The sequence below is a fragment of the Garra rufa genome, chromosome 8 (genome assembly GCF_049309525.1).
Source record: "Garra rufa chromosome 8, GarRuf1.0, whole genome shotgun sequence".
Taxonomy (NCBI): domain Eukaryota; kingdom Metazoa; phylum Chordata; class Actinopteri; order Cypriniformes; family Cyprinidae; genus Garra; species Garra rufa.
The window spans coordinates 18,298,629-18,321,651 of NC_133368.1; the positions used below are offsets into that span (position 1 = coordinate 18,298,629).

At 37.3% G+C, this 23,023-nt stretch overlaps 1 protein-coding gene across 1 annotated transcript in view; it reads left to right on the forward strand.

Annotated features, from left to right (window-relative positions):
• The first annotated feature begins 3,263 nt into the window (after positions 1 to 3,263).
• galnt13 (polypeptide N-acetylgalactosaminyltransferase 13) overlaps positions 3,264 to 23,023 on the forward strand; it is a 107,466-nt gene continuing 87,706 nt past the window's right edge. Inside the window, exons 1-2 of the mRNA XM_073845698.1 lie at positions 3,264 to 3,692; positions 10,908 to 11,152. Of these exons, the coding sequence (XP_073701799.1) occupies positions 11,011 to 11,152 (142 nt within the window). The 5' untranslated portion in view covers positions 3,264 to 3,692; positions 10,908 to 11,010. The remainder of the gene's footprint in view (positions 3,693 to 10,907; positions 11,153 to 23,023) is intronic.

The following is a 23,023-nucleotide window of genomic DNA, read 5'->3' on the forward strand; positions in this document are numbered from 1 at the left end:
TTCCAAACTCCGACCACCCTGCCGCAGTCTCACCAGGTCTGCCTCAGCCCAGCCTGCGGTGGACATCCAACTCCGCCCACATCCAAGTGTAACGTCACAAGCCACGCCTACGTCCAAATACGTCACATTCTAATTTATTTTGAAACAGGAAGAAGCATCCATAAGAAGATCGTTCGTATTGTTTGCCAACCGCTAAAAAGTTGTTGTTTGCCGCGTCGGTAAGTAAAAACAAGATTAGCCTGTCTTAAAACGTTGACAACTTCAGGAATGTGAGTCATGTGTGCATGTTCATAAACAACAGTTCATGTGTGTATTACTCAGATAGCAACAAATATACCAGAAGAATCAGTGCACTCTGTGTGTTTGTGTGTGTGTCTGTGTGTGTGTACATACGTACATGTGTGTACACAAACACAAATACATATATGCATACATGTATGTATAGATAGATAGATATATAGACAGTGCAGTCTTATGACATAACATGAATGTTGAATGAATGTGCAGATAGAAAACACTTACATACTGTACATATGACATCATTGACCACAGTACAGTACCCATACACAGTAACTCAGCTGAGCAACATTCACTACATCATTTCACTACATCTTGCTAGATAACTCTGTGTATGTCACAAATTATCATTGTATTCTTCTGTATTAATGACAAGCATAATGTTTTACAGCATTCAGTCCGAGCCTGATGCAGTTCTCGTGGGTTGAGGGGTCCCTCCCTGCTGCAGTTTCACCAGTAAAGAAAATGACTCAATACAATTCACTTGGAGGACCACATAAGCCATGCAGTGGTGCATGGAGGTATGGTGAGAGCATTTCTCTATATATTATTGTGGTTTTTCATAAATAAATATATTTGTATGTGGAATTATGAGGTAAATGATGAGTTAATACTTTTTTCGTGGACAAATACACCCCCAACATGTATGTATTCTCTATTTTTAACAGGAGCACCAACAAGACGTGGACGTTTGCAAGGGACAGTGGTCCAGGGTCGTAAAGAGTCACCATGAGTTATTCTGTGGGGAGGTGAAAGGGCCTGCCTTTCTCCAAATAGACAGTAAAAATCAACAGAATGCCATCAACGACTACCTGGGTAGAGAATTGGATGAAGCAAGAGATGTCTTTTTATTTATCTTTGAGTATCTGGAGGATATGGACACATTCATATCAATAAACAATCTTGATGAACAAGGCCTGAAGGTCCATGCCATGTTCCGTGAATAATCTATCAGAGCAAGAAATCTCTCATTGTAGCCTATGTGTGTATGTATGTATGTGTACTGCATATCAGGAACTGTCTATCTGATCATTCAACTGTTCGTTCAACTGTACAGACTTTATGATAGTTGAAACATATCTTTTGTTAAACACAACCAGTCAAATATTCTTTTTTTTTCTGATCATTCAACTGTTCGTTCAACTGTACAGACTTTATGATAGTTGAAACATATCTTTTGTTGAACACTACCAGTCAAATATTCTTTTTTTTCCTGATCATTCAACTGTTCGTTCAACTGTACAGACTTTATGATAGTTGAAACATATCTTTTGTTAAACACTACCAGTCAAATATTCTTTTTTTTTCTGATCACTCAACTGTTCGTTCAACTGTACAGACTTTATGATAGTTGAAACATATCTTTTGTTAAACACAACCAGTCAAATATTCTTTTTTTTTTCTGATCATTCAACTGTTCGTTCAACTGTACAGACTTTATGATAGTTGAAACATATCTTTTGTTAAACACTACCAGTCAAATATTCTTTTTTTTCCCTTTTTTTTTAAAGAAGTCTGTTCTGCTCACCAAGTTTGCATTTATTTGATCCAGTGTACAGCAAAAACAGTACAATTTTAAAAGTATTTTTAAAGTATTTTTTAAAAGTATAGTTTTCTATTTGAAACTGTTTTCTATATTTCTAATAAAATGCAATTTATTCCTGTGATTTAAAAGGTGACTTTATATATATATATATATATATATATATATATATATATGTATAGCAAAGTATAAAGTATATTTTTCTATTTGAAACTGTTTTCTATATTTCTAATAAATGAAAGATCAGAAGAACAGCATTTATCTGAAATTTAAATCTTTTGTAACATACATGTCAATTTAAAGCATTGCTAAATAAACATTAATTTCTATAATTTCTTTCTATGGTATAGTGTATAATGTTACAAAAGCTCATTTTTATTTCAGATAAATGCAGATCTCTGGATCTTTCTATTCATCAAAGAATCCTGAAAAACATGCACTTCTTTAAATATTGATAATATTATGAATAATAACAATTAAAAAATTTCTTGAGCAGCAAATCATCATATTAGAATGATTTCTGAAGGATCACGTAACATTTAAGACTGCTGAAAATTCAGCTTTGCATCACACAAATAAATTACATTTTAAAATATATTAAAATACGAAATCAGCTCCGTATATTAGACACATTAAATATATTAGATTTAAATTGTGCCATTTTAGCCTAGACATGCTTTACAAAAACAAGAAAACGTGTATTAGTAAAATGAAGGACAATAACTACAGATCCCCGCCATAAATTGCTTCGACATACTTCCGGGTTTCCCCGGTACAAGGGATTGGGGAATCACGTATTTTTCAGTGGGCGTGGCTTTCAACGTCACGCTCGGACGTGGGCGGAGGTGTATCGGGGATGGGTGTGACTTCTGACATCACCCGTGGATGTGGGCGGGGTTGGATGTCCACCGCAGGCTGCAGCGAGCCCTACTTGGTTCAACCTTTATAACAGGTTAAATTGGTTATTTTTAATACCAGTGTCTCATTTCTCGTGCATACAGCAGGTGTCGCCGCTGTGCCTCTAAACTTACTCTGGACAGCAAATGCACCATGTATATTATACGTATTATTTTTGTGAATAATAAATGGGAATGGATTTTATGGATTGAGTGATCTAGATTCTAATTGAATACAAAATGAACAGCCAAATATTTTTTAATTATAATATTTCAATTTTTTTAATACGTTTAATCATTGAAAGAAGTTTTGTAGCAGTAAAAGACAACATTATCCACAATGTGACTTATTATTATTCTGAATGGTTGGTAATAATAACGCTATGCATCACAAGTACAATCATTGTCTTTTTCCCAGCGAGAGAGCTGTCATTAGAAATAGCCTACATGTACCAGATGTCCTCCGCGCACTTGCGCATTGGTGTCTTCAGATGGACACGCCTCTTGTCTCCAGTCATCCTAAATCCAATAGCCCAAACGGAACGATACCGACATCCTAAGAAAGCATTTCAAAGAACAGACAAATGTTTATTCATACGAAGACATAACCTGAGACCTAGCTGGCATACGACACACGGCTCCACCATTATCATCCGGTTGCAGGGATGACATCTGGCCAGTGATGCAGTGGGCAGAATGCATGCAGCATCATTTGTCACAGAGACAGTGCTGAAAGGGACAGCTCGAGATTTTTTGGGCTAAATAAATTCGGCCTGTTATTTGTATGTATTTATTTATTCATTTATGTTTTACTGGGACTATGTCGTTCTGCGGTGTTCATACTCGTAAGAAGAGATACGAATGAAATCGTACTGGAATTATAAATAAGAGGAAACAGACGCAACACGTTGTTGGCTGGTCATCAGGGACTCAAGGTGTCATTCAGTCTTCATTCAGTAAGTATAAGTGTCATTGCCTGACATGTAAAACACTTCCTTAAATATTAAGTGCACATGTCAGCATCTGTCCTGCACGATCCCAAACCAAAAACATCCAGGCTACAGACAGTTAAAAAAAAAATCTTTGGGGGTTAACTTGCGCCTTTGGGCTTGTACAATTTGCAAATATACGTATGCAAATCACCTTAGAATAACTGACATTTTAACGAATCTCGTGTTTTTGTATAATGACTGAGAAGGTAATAGTGTTGATCTTTAGCACGTGACAGATTACAGTGGTATGGTAAATGAAGTGGTGAGAGTGGAAATGCTAAAAATAGAGATTAATTCAGGATAATTGGGATTCAGGATAATTGGGACTTTTTTCTTAGTCATCTCAGTGCCAAAAACTGGCCTGGTTTGCCTGAAGTCACCTAAGCAGACAAAAGATGCTGTTCTTAAATTGAAATCAAATGATTTTATAGATATATAGACTGTGGGGCATTAGGGTATGCCATGAGCTGCTTCTTTGTCTTGTTTCTAATTTCAATTCTTTATAATTGACATTGAGACAATGTCTTAAATTTCTGCATAGCTAAAATAAACACTGTTAGCAAACATGGAAAATAATTATGGCTTCAAATGAACAAGATCTCATCAGTCTCAAAACTGTAAATAGCAGATGTCGTAAAGGTCCAATGTTAAGTGAAAGCCTCTTAATTAAGACCCAATCAATGCTTTCTTTGGGTTTTGAGTTTCAGGAGACTAATGATAATAGCTTTGAGGTAACTGTACACCCCAGGCTAAAGGACTGAGTTTTTAGACTGGTTAATTGAATCTCTAAAGGGAATCAAACAATGCAGACATTTAAAAGCAAAGGAGCCTTGAATATTTCAGAGAATTCAATAATAATAATTAAACAACACTTTTTTATTATTAATTGTTAAACTTCTCAAAGAAAATGTGACTAACTTTTACCAAGTCTACACCAGATGAGAGCACCATCATCATCATTATCAATGAAGTTGTCTATACTGGAGTCAGAAAACAGATGCCCCGCTCTGTTAAGGACTACATCCTTCTACACTGCTACATCCGACAACAGGACAAATAGATTTTAGCACTTATGCATCCATCCAGCCTTAAGACACTGGTTGGCATTGCTTAAATGGACGCCTGGTAATAACTATGTAACTATGTACAGTCATGGCCAAAAGTTTTGAGAATTACATAAATATTGGAAATTGGAAAAGTTGCTGCTTAAGTTTTTATAATAGCAATTTGCATATACTCCAGAATGTTATGAAGAGTGATCAGATGAATTGCATAGTCCTTCTTTGCCATGAAAATTAACTTAACTTAATTAACTTTCCACTGCATTTCATTGCTGTCATTAAATGACCTGCTGAAATCATTTCAGTAGTCGTCTTGTTAACTCAGGTGAGAATGTTGACGAGGACAAGGCTGGAGATCATTATGTAAGGCTGATTGGGTTAGAATGGCAGACTTGACATGTTAAAAGGAGGGTGATGCTTGAAATCATTGTTGTTCCATTGTTAACCATGGTGACCTGCAAAGAAACGTGTGCAGCCATCATTGCATTGCATAAAAATGGCTTCACAGGCAAGGGTATTGTGGCTACTAAGATTGCACCTAAATCAACAATTTATAGGACCATCAAGAACTTCAAGGAAAGAGGTTCAATTCTTGTTAAGAAGGCTTCAGGGCGTCCAAGAAAAGGTGAGCGCTACCATCAGTCCTGTGTCATGCCAACAGTAAAGCATCCTGAGACCATTCATGTGTGGGGTTGCTTCTCATCCAAAGGAGTGGGCTCACTCACAATTTTGCCCAAAAACAGCCATGAATAAAGAATGGTACCCAAAACACCCTCCAACAGCAACTTCTTCCAACAATCCAACAACAGTTTGGTGAAGAACAATGCATTTTCCAGCACGATGGAGCACCGTGCCATAAGGCAAAAGTGATAACTAAGTGGCTCGGGGACCAAAACGTTGAAATTTTGGGTCCATGGCCTGGAAACTCCCCAGATCTTAATCCCATTGAGAACTTGTGGTCAATCCTCAAGAGGCGGGTGGAAAAACAAAAACCCACTAATTCTGACAAACTCCAATAAGTGATTATGAAATAATGGGTTGCTATCAGTCAGGATTTGGCCCAGAAGTTGATTGAGAGCATGCCCAGTCGAATTGCAGAGGTCCTGAAAAAGAAGGGCCAACACTGCAAATACTGACTCTTTGCATAAATGTCATGTAATTGTCAATAAAAGCCTTTGAAACATATGAAGTGCTTGTAATTATATTTCAGTACATCACAGAAACAACTGAAACAAAGATCTAAAAGCAGTTTAGCAGCAAACTTTGTGAAAACTAATATTTGTGTCATTCTCAAAACTTTTGGCCACGACTGTATGTATCTGATGATAAATTGCAGTTGCTTCCTGGCCCAAGTCATACGTTTCTGCATCTGGAATTGTGTATTTTCAGACATTTTTCATTTTTACTGTATTTTTATTCAGATGCAGAGACTTCTTTCAAAAGCATTCAAACATTTTACTGACCTTACATTTTTAAAAGCACTGTAGATATGCAGGTTTGTATTATGAATACCTTGCTGGAAATACTGCATGCACCAAATTAGAACTGACACAGATGCCCTTTGACATTTGATATTTTTCAACTTTTTGAATCTGATGACACAGGTTCAAATCTATAGAATTTTTGCCAGGTGATAACATTTAGTTGCGATTGTTTTCTAACACTATAAGAAAAGTTCAGCTGAAAATGTACAGGAATTTTCCTTATTGTTTTTTCACAGGGATTTTACCCATATTTATAATTTTACCATACACTCCTCATGTATGTACAAACACAAACATTGCTGGATGAGTTATATGTCAAACTTTGTTTGTTGAGATCTTTAACCCTAAGTATGAAGTAGACTTTGGCTGTCTGTGTGTTTTTTTATTATCTGCGTTATGTCTCTAAATTTAAATTAAAATATACTCAGAGATTTTTAGCAAAGACATGCTTGCTTCATTCAAAAAGACAATCTTTCATCATTTATTTATAATTTGTACAGATCTTAAGCAGTGCTTAAACAGGCCAAGGACAGTTGACCATGCAATCTATTTGATATGCATCATGATTGGTGCTTTTCAGCAGTTTGTTGAGACCGGTTAACTGGAAATACTATTCCTAAGGGAAGTTCTGCCTGGTGCCACTGCAGTCCTAGACAGCTGAGCAGATGGTCAACAACATTTGTGATCAAATCTGAGATTACAGCCCGTTTGCTTGTGCTGTGAGTCTTTTGATTCAATTATATGAGTCAGATGACTGATTCTTTTCAGTACTAGCCGCATTTTATTGCCATGCTGGTTTTTATATTGCCAGGGAATTTCTTATCCCCTTTACACAAGGTATGAGAGAGTCTTTATAGTGTTATTTTTTTATAGGGTAACTAACAACAAGCAATACATTTGATACAGTATTCATTCAGCTTTTTAAATGTTACTTCATGTTATCTCAGGTTAAATAATATTAACAGACAGATTTTAATAATGTGTTACTAAATGTTGAAATTAATATTAAGATTTGTAAATGTTTTTAGACGTTTTAGACGTTGTTAGTTCACATTAACTAATGCAGTTAACTAATGTTAAGAAATAATTTTATTGTAAAGTGTTACCTTTTTAAAGATATACGTATTTCCAGTTCAACAAAAGTTCACACGCTTACTATTACCACAGTCGAAAAAGCAAAAGTCATGTGTACAGTAATGGACTTGAATTGGAAGTCTATGGGGAAAGATGTTGAACAGGATGTGAACATGTGCACATTGTTTCAAAAGTACAGCCACTGGACTTTTCTGCTACACTAAATAATTTATGCAAGCCATTTTTAACAAAATACTAGCTGCACATTTCCATTTTAAACCATCTGGAATATCTACTGTATGTCCAGTAAACATCTGTTTTAGTGTAGTACTGAAAACATGGTTGTTGTTTATATTTACAAACTGAGGGATAAATACAAATTCTTCTTTTACTTCTTATTCATAATGTCTTAATGCTATGAAATCATCTGTCTGTGTTTGTCTGATAGCTTTTACTTTTACTCTTTCCAGTGTTCATTGTCAGCTTGTGCTTTTGAGTATATATAGAATGGATTCTGGAGTTTGTGTTCACTGTGTGCTGTCCAGGCATTCCCTGGAGGAAAAGGACAGACAGTCTGGAGCGAGTGTACTGTTTCCAGACTGCAGGATAGAGCCTAGAAAAGGGCGAGGGAGGAACAAAGAGAACAAGAGAAGCAATACGTACAGAAGTGATCTTCTTGTGTCACTTCTCTCGCTTGCTGCATAGACATTAAAGTTGAAAAGTAACTAATTCAAAATAATTAAATATAATTACTTATTTTGAATAGTAGCAGAGCTGTCTTCAAGTAAGTTTAATTTCTACCGTTGAGCAGCTTTTTTCCATTAAAGGAGTAGTTTACTTATGGTACACAAAATGTACAGATAATGTACTCACCCTCTAGTCATCCAAGATGTTCATGTCTTTCTTTCTTCAGTCATAAAGAAATTATGTTTTTTGAGGAAAACATTTCAGAATTTCTCTCCATATAGTGGACTTCTATGGTGCCCCCGAGTTTGAACTTTCAAAATGTAGTTTAAATGCAGATTCAAAAGGGCTCTAAATAATCCCAGCCGAGGAAGAAGGTGTGAAACAACAGTTAACTTCTAAAAAAATTACAATTTATATACCTTTTAACTTCAAATGCTCATCTTGTTTAGTTCTGCGTGAACTCTGCGTGTATTCCAGTTCATGACAGTTAGGGTAGGTCGAAATTCTCCCATCTCATTTTCTTCTCCAACTTCAAAATCATCCTACATCGCTGCAGAAGTATCTGTATAAGTAGAAGTATAGTGTTTACAAAGTGAACATGCAAAGAAGGTCAAATGCCCTTTCCAAAAAAAAAAAAAAAAAAAAGGGATACAGCAATGTAGGACGATTTTAAGTTGGAGGAGAAAATGAGATGAGAGTTCTTCAACATACCCTAACTTTTATGAACCGGAATACACAGAGTACACGCAGAGCTACACAAGACAAGCATTTGAGATTAAAAAGTATATAAATTGTAATTTTTTTTTAAAGGAAATAATCGTTTCGCTAGATAAGACCCTTCTTCATCAGCTGGGATCCTTTAGAGCCCTTTGAAACTGCAAAGTTCAAACTCAAGGGCACCATAGAAGTCCATTATATAGAGAGAAATCCTGAAATGTTTTCCTCAAAAGACATAACTTCTTTATGACTGAAGAAAGAAAGACATGAATGGGGATGACATGGGGGTGAGTACATTATCTGTAAATTTTTGTTCTAGAAGTGTACCACTCCTTCAAGTAGTGTAGCATAACTAAATGCTATTGCAGTTAAACAAGGGTTTGCAACTTTACAGCTGAGCTACCTGAGGAAATATTCAAATATAACTTTTGAATACAACATTTTGACAATTCTGTTTTATCCATGTGCAACTTTATTGAATCAGAATGTTTTTTTTTATTAGATTAGCTAGGCTAGATGCTTTCAAAGTGAAATATCCAGCAAGTGTGTTCTATTTTATTTAAAACAGATGCATGTGAATCTGGTAAGTTTTTATAATGTTAGTTGTTGTAAATGTTCTGGCACTTTGGAAATGAAACATCCCATGAGTGGCACTAAAAAGTTTATGCTCATATATATCATATATCACCTCTAAATCGAACTTATAATGTTAACAATCGCAAATGTGAGATAAAAATGGATTTGCTGAAACAACCATGCTAATATAACTTGCTTCTACAAGTCGTCAAGCTCTTTTATCATAATTAGTATTTCACTGAACTTAAACCCGGGCACTTCACATAGCAAATGCATTTCTGTACCAGGTGAGCTACCGAGCAAGTTTGCTACATCAGAAAAGCAGCACATATTGAGCTAGCTGTGTGTTGCAAATTTCAAAATGTACAGATCACACACTATGATAACATAGTTTTGAGGTCATAACAACATAACAAAAAGTCTAAATATCTGAACACAGCATGTGACACTGAACTTGCAGGGCTGCAAACAATTGCATTCATAAACTGCACAAAGAATAAGGGTTTATAGACAGACTTACCGGTAACACTTTACAATACGTGTGCACACATGTGCATTAATTCATGTTTAATTAATGCACAGATAATCACGAGTTAATGTATAATTAATGAAGAACTAAACAATTTATTAATGATTACTACATCAGCAACTAATGAACATTCTATATGATTCACAGATTAAGTAATCAATAAATTGTTATTAGTTAAATGTGTCATAATGTATTAATTCTCTAATAACCCCTTTTATTAACTAAAAGTGTAAATTAATGTATTAATTACCAAAATGGGTTCAAGCCATGTATTTCAACTTGCAGTTGTCTGCTTTAATTAATCATTAACTATAACTATATTACTTAACAATTAGTTAATAGTTCTGTGCCTCAATAAGTGAAGTCATAACATGATGATATCTTTGCAAATCATTAGCTAATGATTAATTAAAGCAGACAAATGGAAGTTTAAATGCATGGCTTCAACTCATTAAGGCACATGACTGACTAATTCTATATCATAACCACAATGACATATTATATAACAATTAGTTAATAGTTTTGTGCCTCAATAAGTAAAGTCATAACATAATGATATCTTTGCAAATCATTAGCTAATGAGTAATTAAAGCAGACAACTGGAAGTTGAAGTACATAGCTTTGACCACTGTGGTAACTAACACATGAATTTACACTATTAGTTAATAAAATAAGTTATTATGGAATTAATACATTATGGCACAATTAACTGATAACAATTTATTGATTACTTAATCTACGAATCATACAGAATGTTCATTAGTTGCTGATGTAGTAATCATTAATAAATTGTTTAGTTCTTCATTAATTATACATTAACTCGTGATTATCTGTGCATTAACTAAACATGAATTAATGCTTATTTGTGCACACGTATTGTAAAGTGTTACCGGCTTACCTGTTATACTGACCAGACTTGGTCTTAACTCAATTTGATGTTTTGGTTTGAATCTTTTCTAAAGGCTGAATTAATAGTGTATCAGCACTATGTAATCTGAGTTTCGCAAAGAAGGATCCAACTAATACTTATGTCTTTCTTGTTATCCTTCAGTGGGATGACGTCTCAGCGCTTGTCCTGTCACATCGCCCCCTGCCCCATCTCCTGTGTCCCTCTCATCTGTCCATCTGTGGGGTCCTGACGCTAGCAGGGGCTCATGAGACGCTTTGTGTACTGTAAGGTGGTGCTGACCACCTCTCTGGTCTGGGTGCTAGTGGACGTCTTCCTGCTCCTGTACTTTAGTGAGTGCAACAAATGTGACAACAAAAAGGACCACTCACTTCTGCCTGCACTCAGAGGTGAGTTTGACCATTTAACAGAACACAAAGTTTTATTTTTTTTTCCTGCAGAGATGCAGGTGTTTACTCTTCAGACTTGCTACCTACATTTACATTTACATTTACATTTATTCATTTAGCCGACGCTTTTATCCAAAGCGACTTACAATTGGGAGTACAACAAGTGATTCATCCTAAGGAGGCAGATCAACATAGGAAGTGTTCAAAAATACCATATATCAGGCGTTGTTAGAAGAGTGCAGGCTAGAAGGAGAAGATCAAGAAAGAGAGGAAAAACAGGCTAGAAGGGAGGATTTTTTTTTTTTTTTTTTTTTTTTTTTTATTGAGTCAGATAGTGTCGAAAAAGATGGGTTTTCAGCAGTCGTTTGAAAGCTGTTAAGGAGTCTGCATTCCGGATAGGGGTGGGAAGATCATTCCACCAGGCAGGGACATTGAACGAGAATGTTCTGGACAGTGATTTAATACCTCTCTGTGGTGGTACAATGAGGCGTCTTTCACTAGAGGATCTCAGTCTTCTGGAAGGAGTGTAGATGTGTAGTAGTGAATGGAGGTAGGCAGGTGATGATCCGGTGGCTGTCCTATATGCCAGCATCAGTGTCTTGAATTTGATGCGTGCTGTAACCGGTAGCCAGTGCAGGGATATGAAGAGAGGTGTAACATGGGCCTTTTTGGGCTCGTTGAAGACCAGTCGTGCTGCTGCATTCTGAATCATTTGTAGAGGCTTGGTTGTACATGCTGGAAGACCAGCTAAAAGAGCATTGCAGAAGTCCAGCCTGGAAATGACCAGGGCCTGGACGAGGAGTTGTGTAGCATGCTCTGTTAGGAAGGGCCTGATCTTTCTGATGTTGTACAATGCAAACCTGCAAGATCGAGCGGTCTTAGCTATGTGGTCTTTAAAAGTCAGTTGGTTGTCAAAGATAACACCCAGATTTCTGGCTGAAGTTGATGGGGTAATTGTTGATGAACCTAACTGGATGGAGAAGTCATGCTGTAGAGATGGAGTGGCAGGAAAGATAAGGAGTTCCGTCTTTGCTAGATTGAGCTGTAGATGGTGTTCCTTCATCCATGCAGAGATATCCGCCAGGCAACCTGAGATCCGTGCAGCTACCGATGGATCGTCTGGTTTGAAAGAAAGATAGAGCTGTGTGTCATCAGCATAGCAATGGTAGGAGAAGCCATGTGTCTGTATGATGGGGCCCAGAGATGTAGTGTATATGGAGAAGAGGAGAGGTCCAAGAACTGAACCCTGAGGAACCCCAGTGACCAGTTGATGAGTTTTGGATACCTTGCCTCCCCAGGCCACTCTGAAAGACCTACCAGAGAGGTAGGATTTGAACCAGCGAAGTGAAGTCCCTGTAATACCCAGCATTGAGAGGGTGGACAGGAGGATCTGGTGATTCACAGTGTCAAAAGCTGCAGATAGGTCCAGCAAGATGAGTACCGATGATTTGGACTCCGCAAGGCTTCAGTGACAGACAGTAGCGCAGTCTCAGTTGAATGGCCGCTTCTGAACCCTGATTGGTTAGAGTCCAGTAGATTGTTCTGTGAGAGGAATAAGGATAGCTGGTTGAAAACAGCCCGTTCCAGTGTTTTTGCTATGAATGGAAGGAGGGAGACAGGTCTGTAGTTGTCTATGAGTGAAGAGTTAAGTGTAGGTTTTTTGAGCAGTGGGGTTACCCGGGCCTGCTTAAATGTAGTGGGAAAAGTGCCTGTGAGAAGAGATGTGTTGATGATGTGTGTGAGCGCCGGTAGGATTGTAGGGGAGATTGCTTGGAGAAGGTGTGAGGGGATAGGATCTAAAGGACATGTCGTCGGATGGCTGGAGAGGAAAAGTTTGGTTACTTCTGCCTCCGAGCAAGGACAGAAGGAGAAGTGGGGGGTTCCAGCCGTGATTGTGGTCAATTTTAGTTCCTGTATGTGTGGAGCTGAGAACTTATTATTGATCGATGTAGTTTTGTCTGTAAAAAATGTGGCGAAATCATCAGCTGTTATAGAAGTTGTGGGAGGTGGTGGAGGGGGACAAAGCAGTGTATTAAATGTTTTGAAAAGGTTGCGTGCGTCCGGGGAATTGTTGATCCTGTTGTGGAAGTATGAAGATTTGGCTGTATGTACTTGGGTAGCGAAAGATGAGAGCATAGACCGATACATACTGAGGTCGGATGGATCCTTAGATTTGTGCCATTTTCTCTCGGCTGCCCTAAGTTTGGAACGATGCTCACGAAGAACATCGGATAACCAAGGGGTTGTCGGAGCAGATCGTGCTGGCCTGGAGGAGAGAGGGCATATAGCATCTAGACAGGAGGTAAGAGTGGAGCATAAGGTGTCAGTTGCTGCATTAGTGTCCAGGGATGAGAAGTGAGTAGGAGAGGGAAGGGAGGAGGATACTAAAGAAGAAAGATGGGAGTGTGAGAGAGAGCGTAGGTTTCTTCTAAAAGTAACAGGTAGAGGGGTTGGGAGTGCACAAGTAGCAAGATGTAGCTCAAATGTAATGAAGAAGTGGTCAGAGATGTGTTGGGGTTTGACCACAATATTGTCTGAAATACAATTTCGCATGTAAATGAGATCAAGTTGGTTGCCAGATTTATGAGTGCATGTAGTGATAACACGTTGTAGATCAAATGAAGCTAGAAGTGAATTGAAGTCAGCAGCATAGGGTTTGTCAAGGTGAATGTTGAGGTCCCCAAAGACTAGAAGTGGGCTGCCATCCTCTGGAAATGAGGACAGCAGCCCATCCAGCTCTTCTAAGAAGATGCCAAGTTGAGTAGGAGGGCGGTAGATTACCACAATGTGGAGTTCGATAGGAGATGTTACAGTGATTGTATGAGATTCAAATGAACTATAATTGCATAGAGGAGAATGGGTTGAGTATTTCCAGTTGTTAGAAATAAGAAGTCCCGTCCCCCCGCCCCTTCCAGTGTGACGAGGGGTGTGAGAGAAGGAAAAGTTATTAGAAAGAGCAGCTGGGGTTGCAGAGTCTTCTGGACGAATCCAGGTCTCAGTCAAACCTAGAATGCTCAAACCAGATTGCACAGAAAATGCTGAAATGAAGTCAGTTTTGTTGACAGCTGATTGACAGTTCCAGAGTCCAACCGTGAAAGAGAAATGTTCAGTGGAAGAAGTGTCGATAGGACGCAGGTTAGAAATATTGCGTCGACGTGTGCGTGTGATATTAGTGCGGTGTGAAGAGACCACCGGAATGAGTTGGAAACACATGATAGAGGAGGACAGAAAGAAGAGTGAAATAAAGGAGAGGAGTACTTAAGTGCGTTGTCGGTGTCGTTGCTCGGCTAAGTCGCGCAGGAAAAGTCGCAAGTCTTTACTCTCGTCGGTCTTCACGCGAGGAGGCTGAACGCTTCCGCTGACGCTTCAGCGTCAGCTGTTCTGACGCAGTTAAATAGACAACCAAACAGTGCTTCAATGATAAAAGCTAGGGACGCCTCCTAGGCTCAGTGAGCCGCAAATGTCTCGCCCGCACGCAAAATGGCTCAATCGAAACTCAAAAAGCAACAGCTTCGCACTTGTAATAGCTCCAGAAGGGAACGATATGACAAAAACAAAAGCTTCCCTTGGCCGTACGCTCAGTTATCAATTTTAATGATTGCAATAAAAACTAGAATTTAAAGCAAAAACAATCGCAGGACAAATAACAGAAGAACACTCCTTTTCTAACAGTGAATAGATGTAAATAAAACAAACGAATAATTAATTAGAACAACAGAGTACTTTAAGAAGCAGCTCAAAATTAATATTAACGAATAAGTGAATAGAAACTACAGAGTGCGTTTTAGAAGCAGCTCAAATTTAATATTAACCAATAAGTAAATAGAAACTACAGAGTGCGTTTTAGAAGCAGCTCAAATTTAATATTAACCAATAAGTAAATAGAAACTACAGAGTGCCTTTTAGAAGCAGCTCAAAGTGCGTTTTAGAAGCAGTTCAAATTTAATATTAACCAATAAGTAAATAGAAACTACAGAGTGCGTTTTAGAAGCAGCTCAAATTTAATATTAACCAATAAGTAAATAGAAACTACAGAGTGCCTTTTAGAAGCAGCTCAAAGTGCGTTTTAGAAGCAGTTCAAATTTAATATTAACCAATAAGTAAATAGAAACTACAGAGTGCGTTTTAGAAGCAGCTCAAATTTAATATTAACCAATAAGTAAATAGAAACTACAGAGTGCGTTTTAGAAGCAGCTCAAATTTAATATTAACCAATAAGTAAATAGAAACTACAGAGTGCGTTTTAGAAGCAGCTCAAAGTGCGTTTTAGAAGCAGTTCAAATTTAATATTAACCAATAAGTAAATAGAAACTACAGAGTGCGTTTTAGAAGCAGCTCAAATTTAATATTAACCAATAAGTAAATAGAAACTACAGAGTGCGTTTTAGAAGCAGCTCAAATTTAATATTAACAAATAAGTGAATAGAAACTACAGAGTGCTTAAGAGAACAGCGGCTTAAAATTAATACTTAGGAATAAGTAATTAAACAGAAACGACAAAGTGCTTTTAGCAGCAACTCTAAGTAACGACCGCCTAGCGAAATAGTATTAAAGTAGACACTTACGCGCCGTCGTTCTTTCTCGTCTGAGGACTGAACTCACTTTCCCTTTCCCTTACCACTTTCCCTTACCTTACCTGCTACCTGTTGTGCACCTGTGCAGATGTGTACTTGGATGCTTACTTTGCAAGTACAGTGGTAGTCATATAACCAGTATTTGAAAGGAATAATTCAACCCAAAATATTGGGTGATTAATTCTGTCTAATTTACTCATCTTCCTGTCCCTCTAAACCCGTGCCATGTTTTGCAGATTAATTCCAATTGCTCTTTTATACAACTAATGTCTGTGAGGGCAAATGCCCACCTTGCAGTGCATCATCAAGTTTGAATGTGCCAAACACAAATAACGTTTGAGAGCTATAACAACGTTTTCAGTAAATAATGATTTAAGTACACTGTCAAATATAATAAGTTGACTTTACTTAGAAAAAGTGAGGAAACCGATTGCACTAAAAAAATTAAGTGAAGTGAAATAGGAATAGTATGTTGTACTGACAAATGTTTAGTTAGTTTACTTACACAAGAGTTCTAGTAACTAAAAAAGAACTGTAGGGGGTACTTGATCCTTTACTTTAGGTTTACTCTTGACTTAGTATTGCCACTCACTGACTGCCAGGGTGCATTGTGGCATAAATAAATTATGCAATTGCTTTGTTTTACTGTTGTTGTTTTTATTTGCCAATTTTATTTCCTGTCTTGTGTCAGTAGTAGCACAACAAAAAGAGCAAATAAAATGGTTATTGTAACAATTAATATAAGTAAACAATTGAATTGTTGCCATTGTTGTGATTCGCATTCTGAATGTTAAATTCTGTGTGTGACTCGAGCATATTATCGCAAATATTAAAGGACTGTATCAACCCAATTAAAAGCTTCTTAAGCTTCTACTTATTATTTTTCTTCACTCAAATAAATCTGATTTCATGATGCATTGCTGCTGCATCAATAGGAAGAAAGTTATAAGAACTTGTTCTTCTTCTTCTGTTGTTATTTTGTTATTTGGCACGTTACCAACATATTAGTGCACAGCTGCCTCTCACTGGTTAATTGATATATGTTAATATTAATGTTGTTGGTTCCTTTGTGGCTACTTGAATATTTTAAGTAAGTGTTACTCAAAGCAGTAAGTAAATTGTTTTATTTGCCTTAAAGTAGCTGTAACATAAAACCTAGTAAGTATAGCAACTGAGTAAAGATAACTAGCTATATCTAAGTAAGGTAAACTATTGGATTTTACAGTGACAGGCTAACGGTATAAAATGTAATCTAACACATGTCACCACAGTTCCCCAGTAAATAACAGTACATTATAACTATTATTGTTTAGTATAGTTTGCAAGTTTTGTGAAATGTTATATTTAAATAGGGAAATGATGCATGATCTAATTAAATATGCACTATTTCACATACAAAAAAAACAACAACAACAGAAAACGCTGTTTAATATATGTATTGTAATTTAAATCTATGAAGTTTAATATAATAAATGCTTAAATAGTCATTTTAGATATTTTCTTTTCCAATAGTCTAAAAGAACAGAGTAAAGAAAGAACAAAGCAAAATCTCAAAACTGACTCAAAACTGAAAAAAGATACATTTTTAAGTCAATTTCCTTACATTTTGAAGAATGTTAGGTATTAAACAACAGTGGTTCACAACACTTTCATTGATTGAGTACTTTATATTCTTCTTCTGTTTAGCAAAAAAAAAAAAAAAATGTTTTACACAACACAAGGGTAATCATTCTTTAATAGGTCAAACAATATGTAAATATAAATGTTAAATTAAGCCTATATTAGGTCATATATTAGAATAAAGTGAGTTGTCATTGTTTCCTGGGCTATTGTCTCCCTTGTCTCTTGAAGTGTGCTCACCAGCTGCTCATTTCTTACTGTTTAATCCCAGCACTATCAGATCCTTGTCCTCACTTCAACGCTTTGCCTGATAAACAGGTTTAACTCACACTGTAAGCTGCTTTCAGATTTAGATGTGGTTGACCAACATCCATAATCACAGTCTTTCTCTAAATCTTTAGAGCACAAGTACATCAAATGGCTTCTGATTCTGATTCTGTGGTCTGCTTTTTGCCTCTAATAAAGTGGACAAACAGGAAGCCTATGTCTGTCTGAAATACAATCTGTATCCATGCATTCAGGATTTAATAATGGTAGGAAAGCTATTAGGGTATTAAACAGTCAGATGAGGTCTAAGCAGCCACAGTGCTGAAAGAGCAGGGCTTAGAAGCACTGCAGTCTGTCGGCTATTTACGATAGACCGTTTTTTATAAGGTCGAATCAGTTTGCAGATCTTCTCTTATTGGGGTTATTGCCAGTGATTAGCTCAGCCCTGATGACGAGAGGTGGTTATCTAAAGGTTAAGGATCTAACACAAAACATGAAAGTTCAGTTTCAAGCAGGGAATTTATACATTTCAGCAAGGCACATATACAGTGCATGTACCAAAGTGCACTATAATGATTTTGCATTCATAATTGCTTGTTAATTATTACCTTTATGTCTTTGCCTGATTTCTTATTACATATTAATTCTAGTGATTAGCAAGTTAATTATGGAGTTTGACTTTATTGGCTAGCAAATATTTTAGATATAAAATGTAATTGGCACAGTTCTGATCTTCTGATGTGAATCTGTCATTATTTTGATTAGTATTATAAATGTCAAGTCAAGTCAAGTCAAGATTATTTATACAGCGCTTTTTACAATACAAGTTGTGTCAAAGCAACCTTACAGTATTAAAATAATAAAGTAAAATGTCAATAATAATGCAAGAGTTCCATATTGCAACAAAGTCAAATTGGGGAGGACTTATCTGGTTCCCATGGCCTTGTGCCGGTGGCCGTTTAGGGTAGGAGTTCCTTCTTGATGATCTGTCTCTGGGGCTCAACTAGTTGACACGGTATCCTAACAGTGTTAGGTAGATTATTCCAGAGTTTGGGCGCTAAATGTGAAAAAGATCTGCTGCCCGCAGTTGATTTTGATATTCTAGGTACTATCAAATTGCTGGAATTTTGAGAACGCAGCGGATGTGTGGGACTATAATATGATAAGAGCTCGCTCAAGTACTGAGGAGCTAAACCATTGAGGGCTTTATAAGTAATTAGCAAGATTTTGAAATCTATACGATGTTTAATAGGGAGCCAGTGCAGTGTTGACAGAACCGGGCTAATATGCTCATACTTTCTGGTTCTAGTAAGAACTCTAGCTGCTGCATTTTGGACCAGCTGGAGTTTGTTTATTAAGCGTGCAGAACAACCACCCAATAAAGCATTACAATAATCTATCCTTGAGGTCATGAACGCATGGATTAACGTTTCTGCATTTGACATCCTGAGCATAGGTCGTAATTTCGATATATTTTTTAGATGAAAAAATGCGGTTTTGCAAATGCTAGAAATGTGGCTTTCGAAGGAAAGATTGCTATTGAATAGCACACCTAGGTTCCTGACTGATGACAACGAATTGACAGAGCAGTCATTGAGTATTAGACTGTGTTTTAGGTTATTACATGTGGAGGTTTTAGGTCCAATAATTAACACCTCTGTTTTATCAGAATTTAGCAGTAAAAAATTTCTTGCCATCCAATTTTTTATTTCAACTATGCATTCTGTTAGTTTTTCAAATTGGTATGTTTCGCCGGCTGTGAAGAAATATAGAGCTGCGTATCATCAGCATAACAGTGAAAGCTAACACCATGTTTCTTGATGATATCTCCCAAGGGTAACATATAAAGTGTAAAAAGTAATGGCCCTAGTACTGAGCCTTGAGGTACTCCATACTGCACTTGTGATTGATATGATACCTCGTCATTCACTGCTACGAATTGATGCCGGTCAGGTAAGTATGATTCGAACCAAGCCAGTGCACTACCCCTAATGCCAAAATAATTGTCAAGTCTATTTACAGTTTTTTTCAATCGCTAACAAGCGTTTACCCATACTTCAGATACTTTTTCTAAACTCTTAACACAGACTCACACCTACAAAACACAATTGGCCAAATGGATAATTTTCTTCTCAAAAATAAATTTTGTTAAATATATACTAACTCTTCATTTCAAAATAGAACACATCTTTCTCTGCACACACTAACTTTACCAAAACACTGGAAATCTGACTCAAAATGAAATTATTCTGTCAAAGAATAACACTTGTTTTCACTTCACAAGGTACATGCAGTCAATCAAAGTACACCAGGTTTCAAAATACTGGCTATTGTTGACATTACAAAAACTGCATAGACTTTTTATGTTTCAGTTTTACAGGTATTTGCTTGCAAAACATGCAATCCACAATTTTGACACTAAATTTCTTGGTTGGGAACTGTCTGTCCACATGTACAGTAATGTTTACATTCAAAAGCATTTCCAGTAAAAAGCAAATAAGTTTCTTTTTCTGTTTATTACAGGAGCTACAGTAGAAACATGGTATGATAGAACAGAAAAAGTTTCACTGTATTGCTTACAGTGAACAAAATATCCATGAAACACACAAGAGCATTCTGAACAATAAATAAATAAATAAATAAATAAAAATAACAACAGCAAAAAGCCCAAAAAGGGGGGGGGGGGGGGGGGGGGAATGGAATGGAATTGGATTTGGAATTGGAATGTCAGGAAACAGAATTGAAATCAAATTCCAAAAAATTCCACTTGAGTTGCTAGTTTATAATACATTAAATATTGTAAATCACATAAACAACAAACATATAAAAGAAATACAAAGTACTGTATGTTTAGTTGATTAAGCATGATCATTTCACATGCCAAATTTCAGGAAATTATGATAATTCTATGCAATAAAAAGTGAATGAAATACATGAATGAACATGACTCATTTTTTTGTGAGTTGAGACATATTATGTGGTAATCATATATTGAATGTATAGTACATACAGAAACTTATCACCACTGTCATTCATTTTATTTACTTGCATTTGATCAACTCTATTTCATACATTACTTGGTATTTGTAAAGCATCATAAATAAAGTTAAAATGTATGTCTCTAAATGCAATCACAGATAGATGCTCAGAAACAGCAATAAATGGAATTTATTGGAATTTCTCTGAATTGAATTCCACTTCCTGTAATTCCAATTCAATTCCAACTCTGTTTCCTGTAATTGTTGTTGAATTCTAATTCCAATTCCAAGTCCTTCTTTGAATTGTAATTGTTGAGTTCATTCCTGAATTGACTCCAACCCTGTTTCCAAAACATCACTCCTCAAAGTCCTCATTTTACTGAATAAGTGTAAATGTAATAGAAAAAAATAACCACTGCATCTGAGTGTAAGCCAGACTGGAATCAGCTGTGGTTGGCCTAATTTACCCAACATAAATCAGCTGTGTGTCAATTATTCAATTGTTTGTTTATTATCAGCTGAGATATATTTTTGATATTGATATTGTTTTTGAACTGATATCATTGCAGAAGCAGAGGTTTTTATACTGTATCTAAGGTTTGGAATATTGTTTTTGCTATTGTGGGATGTTGTGTGTTAACATTCGTAAATACTACAAAAACAATCCATAATTTTATTGGGAGGTATAGCTTGTCTGTTAAGAAAATGTAAGCATTGTGGAAATGTGTTCACTGACTGCATATTGGGTGAAAACGACATGAAATGTGTAAATGGTATGGCCACAAATGACCGATGCTGTGCTAATTGTGTTTTGAAAATGTGACAACTGTTTGGACAAATGCTTGTTAGCGACTGAAAAAAACTGTAAAAGAATATTGTGGTCAATAGTATCAAATGCAGCACTAAGATCCAGTAGTCCTAATAGAGAGATGCATCCACGATCGGATGACAGGAGAAGATCATTTGTAACTCTAATAAGAGCAGTCTCAGTACTATGATACGGTCTAAAACCTGACTGGAAATCCTCACAGATACCATTTTTCTCCAAGAAAGAACACAATTATGAGGACACGACCTTTTCTAGTATCTTTGGCAGAAAAGGGAGATTTGAAATTGGTCTGTAATTGTTTAATTCATTGGGATCAAGTTGAGGTTTTTTAATTAGAGGCTTAATAACAGCCAGTTTGAAAGTTTTGGGGACATATCCTAACGATAGTGACGAATTAATAATATTCAGAAGAGGATCTATGACTTCTGGAAGCACCTCTTTTAGTAGCTTAGATGGAATAGGGTCTAACATACATGTTGTCGGTTTAGATGATTTAATAAGTTTGTACAACTCTTCCTCTCCTATAGTTGAAAATGCATGGAATTGTTCCTCAGGAGATTTATAGCATATCTGATGTGATACTGTAGCAGATGGCTGCATAGTTACAATTTTATCTCTAATAGTATCTATCTTGGTAGTAAAATAGTTCATGAAGTCATTACTGCTGTGCTGTTGGGAAAATTCAGCGCCTGTTGGTGCTTTATTCTTTGTTAATTTAGCCACTGTGTTGAATAAATACCTAGGGTTTTGTTTGTTCCCTTCCGGAGGGAACTCTACGCTGCGTCCTGGTTAGGACACTTTGGGAACTGCCTTCAGCGTGACCGGTTCTGAAGCTCTTATAAAACAACGGCAATGAACTTGACATTGACCGGCGCCAGCCCATGACGTCATTAACAAGGCGCCTACTAGTATAAAAGGGCGCTTGTGAATACAGCAACCATCTTTTTGTTCTTCAGATCACCTTGTTCTAAGCGTGAGTTTGATGGCAATGTCCGGAGGTAAGCAATTTAGGAAGTGTGCTGATCGGTGTCCGCGGAGTCTGACACCGGATGATTCGCACGATTTATGCGTGATATGTTTGGGTGAGCAGCACGCGCGCTCCGTCCTTGAGGGGGCGGAGTGCGTACACTGTGAGAGCTTTTCTATCAAAAAGCTCCGCTCTCGTTTGTCCTTATTCTCGAGGGGATCAGGACATCCGCCTCCCCCACGCGGCTCTGGTCCCACGGCAGCTGAGGCTGCCCGGCGGCTGAGATCGTGGGGTTCGCAGGTGGAGCTCGCTGACGAGTTTCAGAGAGGCGTGTCTCTCTCGCGCTCGTCAGCGGGAGACGAGGGCGCGCTGCTGGATGAGGATGTGTTGTCTCTCACATCCTCAGATCCAGCGGCGAGTGTGCTGTTGGCTGCTAGCCAGGGCGAGCAGGAAGAGGCTGAGATGGGCGAAGATGAGTCTTTTGAGCCCATCCAGCCCTCCTGCCCCGCGTATGAGGAGCTGATGGACGTCATGGGGCGCGCCGCCGCGAGGTTAGATCTGCCGTGGCGGCGCGCGCAGGAAGAGGTCTCTCACGGCAGGCTTGGTGAGAGATATCTTCCTGGCCATGTCAGGCCA